The 8,497-nt window shown below is 32.7% G+C and overlaps 1 protein-coding gene across 2 annotated transcripts in view; it reads right to left on the bottom strand.

Moving 5' to 3' along the window:
• Positions 1 to 904: 904 nt before the first annotated feature.
• Positions 905 to 8,497, bottom strand: part of KCNT2 (potassium sodium-activated channel subfamily T member 2) — a 436,080-nt gene continuing 428,487 nt past the window's right edge. For both annotated transcript variants that reach the window (XM_056110603.1, XM_056110604.1), the window contains 2 exons: positions 7,699 to 7,783; positions 905 to 2,438 (listed from right to left, as the gene is read on the bottom strand). In XM_056110603.1, coding sequence (XP_055966578.1) covers positions 2,327 to 2,438; positions 7,699 to 7,783 — 197 coding nt within the window. In that variant the 3' untranslated portion in view covers positions 905 to 2,326. The remainder of the gene's footprint in view (positions 2,439 to 7,698; positions 7,784 to 8,497) is intronic.

Raw genomic sequence — 8,497 nt, 5'->3', positions numbered from 1 at the left:
TTAAAATCCTATTCTTAATAACTGTCATAATGCAAAAATAGCAAACTTGAGCATTTTGGGGAAATAGAAGATTCATAAAATCTCACATTTATTCCTAAAAATAGTGGCAATGAATTAAAGAAATGGCAATTCAAAGAAAGTTTACACTTGAATATTGAAGTGCAAATATTAAACAAGTATTGTTCTCTGTTACATATATTATCTCAATTTACCTTAAGTTTGATCATTTTATATGTAAATGTTTGTCAAATACAGTTTTTGTGTTTTTTTCAACAAATAGATGTAAAAATGCATATGATTTTAAGGTATATTTAAAATTTATGAAAATTTTTATCAATTAAATTTCCTTATCTGAATAATGAAATAAAGGATATGCTTTTAAAGTAATTCTTAGTGTTCTCATGATTCTAAAAGAGATCAATGCAAAATACTAAAAACAACAATAACAACAATTAGATCTTTGATGTTCTCTAAACCAAAGTATGTAATTTTTATAAACCTTAATTTTCCATTTTGTTTTACTTTTTAATTATGTAGAGCTACCTGGGGGGATATTAAACTTTGTTTTGATATATTTAATTTTTTTGGTAAAGAAATTATGCATGAAAACATTATAGAATCTTCAGGTATTCATCCCTGGAAATCAATATGCTTATTATATACTACAATAAATTCACCACTAAAGTTCCCGATTAAATTCATTAGTAAAGTTCCAGATCTAGGGCCCTAATAACAGTACAGTGGGTAGGGCATTTTCCTTGCACACAGCTGACACAGGTTCGACCCCGGGAACCCCATATGGTACTCCAAGAGTGATCCTGAGTGTGGAGCCATCAGTAGTCCTGAGCACAGCCAGGTGTGGTCCCCCAAACAAAACAACAACAAAAGCATTTCTTTTAGATTCCTTTTATTCTTATATGATGTACTTCTTTATGAAAAGAAAGAATAGTGTCATAACAATGTCAAATTCAGATATAAAGGAAAATAAAATAATTAGGAAAAATGTATTTAAATTTACCGATGTATCTTTTAATTATACTGTCACTACCAGGCAAGCTGTGCTGTAGTAGTTTATAATCTGTTTCTGTAGAGGAATAACAGCAACACAAACAGAAGCAGTAGTGTCACCAAGAATCAATTTAATTAATAACTATCATATCTTCCAAAACTCATGGTAAATTTAAATGGCAAAACTATTTATCTTAATGGTCTGCTCTTTCATGCAATATCAAAACATAATTCCTATAGATATGCCAAACACAGTAACAACAAAGTCTCCAATGGAGAAGTTACTGGGCCCGCTCGAACAAATTGATGAACAACGGGAGGACAGTGACAGTGACAGTGACAGAATTTTCCTCCAATAAAAATAAAACCTTCTAACTAAAAGTTTTTGTGTGCTTATTTCAATACTGAAGTCAGAAATGAGGGGTTTTGTATTTAAAATGTTTTGTATTTGCAAAAGCATGAAACTTTGTTTTAAATTTAAAGTCTTTTTCTAATGAATTATACTATTTAGATATATGAAAAATATTCAAGCCCAAGAGTTTGAACAAATTATTACTGAATTTATGTGTTAATATTTCAATTCTTGGATTCAATTCCAAGACACAGTTATTTTTTCTATTTTTGGTAGTCTTTTAAGAGAACAATACTTATTTGCTCTTTAGCATACTGTTCTTGTCTTATAATAATGTTTTGGGTTCTTTAGTGTAATAAAACATGCTATGAACATTTCAAGTTATGAAATGAATATATTAGGACACATCAACAAAAAATTTAAAATGACTTAAATATTCAATCTAAAGCAAACTATGATTCTTACACACAAATGTTAATCATACAAGTGTGTTAGTCTTTGTGTAGAGAAAACTAGACATGATGAGCTCTAGTTTATAAAACAACAAGTTTAAGAATATAATATATATTTCATTTTTAAGAGGAGAAACAATCTTCTAAATCCATTTTGATGCGCCCAAGATAGTGGATTTTTAGCTCTTTCATAAAACCTTAATTCCTTGAAAAATGTCTTCATAGGTTTAGGAGTCTACTCAAATAAATAAATATTAAATTTAACTGTTTAAGTTTCAATTTAGCTTTTTACAATAATTCCACGAGTCTTCCAAATATCAGCAAGAATTATAATAAATAATACATTAAATCTCAAAATAATCTATACGTCTAAGAGGATAGATATTTTAAAATATGAGTTAACTGAATGTATTCTCATCTATTTTATTCATGCCAGTAATATTTCTCTTGCCTGCTATTTGGAATTACCTCAAACAACATAATTGTAGGAAAAAACAGTCTCATTTTCTTTTTATCAAAGTTGAGTTTCCTCTCGAGAATCTGGACCACTGACATTACAGATGCTGTTTTTCCGACTGGGTTCACGGTTGGGAAGATATGCCAATGGATCTGGTCTGATTAAGTACCTAATAAAGAAAAGAAAAGCAAGTAACTGCAGTCATAAGCAAAGACAAGGCCAGTTCACACTGACATTTTAGATTGTTATTTCAAATATATTTAGTCAGATTTCAGATTATTCAAACCAGCACTTCTCAACCAGGATCTTCTGGATTTCTATGGGTGCTGAGGATATTTCAGACAGACTGGAGGTGAGAAACTTGCATGGATACAATGACTGCAGCTGAAGACTGAGAGCAAACTGGTAGGATGGGTTCAAGGCTTGGGGGCTTGCTTTTAATCACTCATAAATAAACTTGACTAAATAAATTTAAAAGTCTTTAGAAAATAAATGTTCTATAATTGCATAAATTAATTATTTACATTATGGAGAATATCCAGAATAATATTTTAGTTATCTATAAATCAATTGCTTTAAATTTCTGACATAAGATATTATATAAATATATGGCACACAAGTCTCAATTTCTTTTAGTAGTAAATATAAAACTGTTTAACTTCTAAACACACACATTTTTATACTGTAAGATTTTGTTTATTTTTTATTTTATTTTATTTTATTTTATTTTTGCTTTTTGGGTCACACCCAGCGATGCACAGGGTTACTTCTGGCTCCGCACTAAGGAATTACTCCTGGCGGTGCTCAGGGGACCATATGGGATGCTGGGAATCGAACCCAAGGTCGGCCGCGTGCAAGGCAGATGCCCTACCTGCTGTGCTATTGCTCCAGCCCCCTGTAAGATTTTGTTTAAAGGGAATGTTTTGTTTTACACTTTCAACTGATACCCTGAGTACAATTTTCTTGAGTACTTCTAGAATGTTGTGCTTGAACCTAGAATAATAAATATCACAAACCTTGCCCCTTTTCCTGAAAATCAGTAACATTTAATATATGAAGCAGATATAAGGAAGAACAGTAAATTATAATCACAGATGGACAAAAAGAACAAAACAAATTAGAGAATACTCCATTTAGTTGTGATTGAGCTTGATTTACTGGATTTGCAAAGAACAGAGGGCAATTGGCAATTCCAAACATGAACTCTGCATGATAGTCATATTCATTTTAATGGGTACAAAATACATGAACAGAAACAAAAAGTGAGGATGTGTTCAGAGAGATAGTACAACAGATAAGATGCTTGCCTTGCAAACAGTGTCCGGAGTGATTACTGAGAAATAAGGCAAGAGCACATGCTAAACAAAGTCAGAGATGACCCCAAAATAAAACAAAACAAAGAAAGAAACAAACAAAAAAAAACTAAGAAAAGTAAGTGAAAAGTGAGTGCTTTTCCTTTTAAAAACTAAAGAAAAATATTCCTAAACATTTTCCTTAATGGAAATGGGAAAAAGCAATGTAGAATACTGGAGCCTATTTTCTTTGCTAAAAAGTGAAGCTTATTGTCCTAGAATCTATAAACTAGATTTTGTTATCCATTCATGCTGCTTTGTAATTACTTTAAATATCAATAGCATTTTTGATCGATGAGGAAAACTAATAGTGAACATTAAGGTTTTTAATGCCCTATCTCCTAATGATTTATTGCTCTTTGAGGCAAATTAATGTTATCGCTTCATTTAAAATGAATTTCTCAAAGCAATAAAGTCCCTTTTCTTCTTCTTATTGTTACTAAACCTATGTATTTAAAAACACAAATTTCTTTAAAATGTTTTAAAATATTATTTTCCTGGTGGGCACACTTTTTACATGAAAGTTATTACCTAAGTTACACTAAAGTTCAATTATCTCAATGCAACAAATAAACAAATATTTAAATAGAAAGTCAAACTGCAAGTTCATTTAAAAGTAATAAAAAAGTGCTAATATTTTAATTTATTTTTCTTGTATGTACTGCAAAATACATGTTTTATTTGTGAAGTAAATAATTTGGAGGATTGTAGAAATAACTCCAATGGAAGAGCCCAGGTGCAAGAGCCTGAACTCAACCCCCAGCACCACAGAGCCTTGCATTACTGCAGAATACAGTGACAAGTACCGGGGGTTGACCACCACAGGTCTGTGTCTTATTATACAGCATTAGTGGCTTGAGCATGGCTGGGAGCGACCTTTGACTTCTCTACTGCACCCAAACCAACCACACCACTGGGTGTGTTCTTATAAAAATATAAATAAAAATTAAACATTTCTCCAAACGTTTCTCTCCAGTCATCTTAAATTATAAAAAAGATGCTCATAGACCCTAAATGCTAATAATATCTTTTCATTTTTTCAAAAATAATCTGTAGCACTGTCCTCCTATTGTTCATCTATTTGCTCGAGTGGGCGCCGGTAACATCTCCATTGTGAGTAAGTAAAACTTGTTACTGTTTTTGTTTTTGGCATATCGTATACACCATGGGTAGCTTGCCAGGCTTTGCTGCGCGGGTGGGATACTCTCGGTAGCTTGCAGGGCTCTCTGAGAGGGACAGTGAAATCAAACCCGGGTTGGCCCGGTGCAAGGCAAATGACCTATCGCTTCAGCTCAGCTCCAGCTCCAGCTCAAGCAAAATAACTGCATTGGTTCAAGAAATACTATGATTTGTTACGAGATAGGCAAATAAAACTTTCAAAACCCTGTACTAATTGACAGAATTATAATTCACTTAACAATGAGGTATACAAGGTTTGTATGGCATCGTGGATTTAAAGGAAAATGTGTATAAACGTGGATGCAAGAAAATCTTCACAGCTGTGTTATTATAATATACTAAGTATATATTAAGTGTACTGTGATATATTAAGTGCAATGTCTAGAATCAGAAGTTGAGTGTTAGGTGCACCATAAGTAAGACATTTTCATCTACCATGAAGTTCTCCATAAATCCAACATCACCATTAGACACACTTTTGAAAATTTCTTTTTATATCTAGCAGTTTAAATCATCATTCATTTGATTGCCCCAAACCAGTATCATCAATGGCTAAATAAATTATTATTAGAATTGATAGTTATATCTTAGTTTCATTATAAAAATTTTTCACATTGATTTTGGGCAAAAGTTAGTTTTGCAGATAAGTTTTCCTAAGGCATCCTTGAAATGTTTTAATTTTTCTTCTCTATCTGATACAACTCTTTTATTGTGTAATATTCACTCATTCTACTATTTTCTTTTTTTAAATCTCTTCTTTGGGAGAAACATTCTCTGTATTAGCTTTATTCCTCTAAAAGACAAAAGCTAAATGTTTTCTATATAGAGAAAGCTTCTCTTTAAATCCCTTGTACACTCTCTTTGTATATTTTCTTGACAGTTTCACTTAGCACTTTGAACAATGTACCTAATCTCTAGCTGCATCATCTCTTTTTTCTTCACAATCAACAGCTCAACTTTCCTGCTTGAAAAATTGTTTCCCTATCCTAATTTGTTTCAGGAACAGTTTGTTTCATTTTTTTAATTCACATATATTTGATATTTTAAAACCAAGGCAGACTACTTCTTTTACAATTTCCACATCAATGACCAAATATCACATATTGCCTTCATATGAAATTCTATATAGAAACCTCCATTATCATGATGGCAGCTTCTTCTTTCCCTCACCATGAATAACAACTTTTTTTTTTTGCTTTTTGGGACACACCTGGCAATGCACAGGGGTTAGTCCTGGCTCTGCTCTTAGGAATTACTCCTGGTGGTGCTCAGGGATGCTGGAAATAAAACCCAGGTCGGCCCAAGGCAAACAACCTCCTCACTGTGCTATCGTTCTAGCCCTGCATAACAACTTTTTAACTGGTTTCCCTATTTTTCTTTGTTTCTTGGCCACACCAAGAAGTCTTTGGGGTTTATTCCTTGCTCTGTGCTCAGAGATCTCTCCTGTATTGACTCGGTAAAGACCATATGTGGTACTAGAAATCGAACCCAGGTAGGCTGTGTCCAAGGTAACTGGCCTACCCACTCTGCTATTTCTCTCATCATAGTTTCTCTATTTTCATACCTGCCTCCACCTTAAAACTTTTTGATAATTAATTCTATTGATTTTTATAGTTGTATCCTTACTACCCTTTTATCCTTCACAAACTGGCAAAGGATAAAATTAGGATTCTCAATATTGACATATTCCTAGCGTTAATTCTAAACCACCTACATGGGTTCATTTTATGCTATTGCACATAGTGTTCTCTTCTAAATCTCTGAACCTGGAGCCTGAACAATAGCACAGTCAGAAGGGTGTTTGCCTGGCAGATGGCTGACCCAGGTTCAGTCCTGGGATCCCATATACCTCTGAGCACCAGGAGTGATTCCTGAGTGCAGAGTCAGAACTAACCCCTGAACATCACCAGGTGTGACCCAAAAAGAAAAAAAAATCTTTGACATTACATACTAGGTAGAAATATGTTTTGTAGACTTAAGCCAAAGTCTTTTGGATGCTTTATAGACCTAAGCTCTACTAAGATGTTTGGATGTTTGGCATTCATCTTATGTTATTAAAGCCATTTGAAATTTACTCCCTTGGATGAGTGACTCGATCTAGTTCAGCCTCAGGGTCATATGCTTCAAGGACAGATTTCAATTTGGAATTATTCTTCTATTCCAACAACTGTTAAAAATGCCTTTTCTAAATTCTTGCTACTCTTGTTTACATGTGTTTCATATTGTCTATAAGATTACGTTTTAAGTTTTTTTTGTCATGTAAGATCCTTCCAGAATCAAGTATAATAGTACAGTACAAACAGACTGTACTGATAAAAATGGTTATTTTTGCAAAAATGTCAAGTTACTCTTTAGTTTGGCACATCCAAAAAAGTAGAGCATTATTAATGAAACTACCAGATGGTGTGAAACATAGATTTCAGCTTTGGAATCGGTATGTTAAGTCAACTGTAATAAGTGTACATGTTTAATACATAGAATTCTATGAATAAAATTTTAGCCATAGGACTCTCCTGATCAAGTATTTCTACCTATTTTATTTTAGTGTTTAGGAGCTCTAAATAATTTAGAAATATATCTTATGGGATATTTCTAGTATTCTTTCAATCAATCTTTTACAAGTATTTTCTCCTTTAATAAAAATATTGTAACTTATACAATACAGGATTCAAGCTCTCTTCCTTCCTTTACTGTACTACACTATTACAGTGATTTTAAATGGCATTACACTCAATAAGACAAAATGCTTTTGCTTTCTGAATACAAATATCCTTACATTTTCAAATATTTTTCTACAATTAAAATATGAGACTAAAATGGCAAACACAAAAATAGTAAAGTAAATAATCTGTTGGCTTCTAAGAATAAATGTTTTGCAAAATGTAGAGATCAACTTACACTACATCATTCAGCTCTAGTCTGGTATCTGGAGACGGGTTAATCAGTATGTAAGAGAGGGTACTTTGATGGTCATTCATTTCATCTAGAAGATAAAGAAATGCCAAGTTTGTTGACATAATTGTAGAGTATTACAGGAATTCATGTAGTACGTCTTAGGCTCAAGTCACATAGTTGAAAAATTTAAAATATTTTTGCCAAAAGTATGAGTGTGTAAATGTTTGACCATTTTCGGATTATTATTATTACAAATAAATCTGACAAGTATTTATTTTGTGCAATAAATTATAAAAACATAAAGTATTTTTTTAAAAAGCCAAAGTTGTAATTTTCTCTATAAGATATGACACTGAAAATCATTCATATTTTAAAATTGTTAGTGTTTATTTGCCGACTTTTATCAATTATGAAATATAATTGTGGTTATAGAAATTATCCAAGAAGAAATATTTTTTTTTCCCCCTTTATTTTATTTTATTTTTTTTAAAGTTGTAGATTTACAATTTTTTGTGCTTTGGTTTCAATTATACAATGATCAGATACCCATCCCTCCACCAGTGCCCATTTTCCACCACCATGGATAATATCCCTCCCACCCCCATCCCCCCATCCCCCCGTCTCTGTGGCAGGGCAATCCCCTGTGTTCTCTCTCTCCTTTTGGGTGTTGTGGTCTGCAAAAGAGGCATTGAGTGGCAAACATGTTCAGTCCATAGTCTACTTTCGACATGCATCTCCCCTCCTGGGAGGATCCTCCAAACATCCTTTATTTGGTGCTCCCTTCTCTATCTGAATAGCCCTT

The sequence above is a fragment of the Sorex fumeus genome, unplaced genomic scaffold (assembly GCF_029834395.1).
Source record: "Sorex fumeus unplaced genomic scaffold, SorFum_2.1 ptg000010l, whole genome shotgun sequence".
Lineage (NCBI taxonomy): Eukaryota > Metazoa > Chordata > Mammalia > Eulipotyphla > Soricidae > Sorex > Sorex fumeus.
The sequence above is the reverse complement of the archived record's forward strand: the minus strand, read 5'-3'. Positions and strand labels throughout refer to the sequence as shown.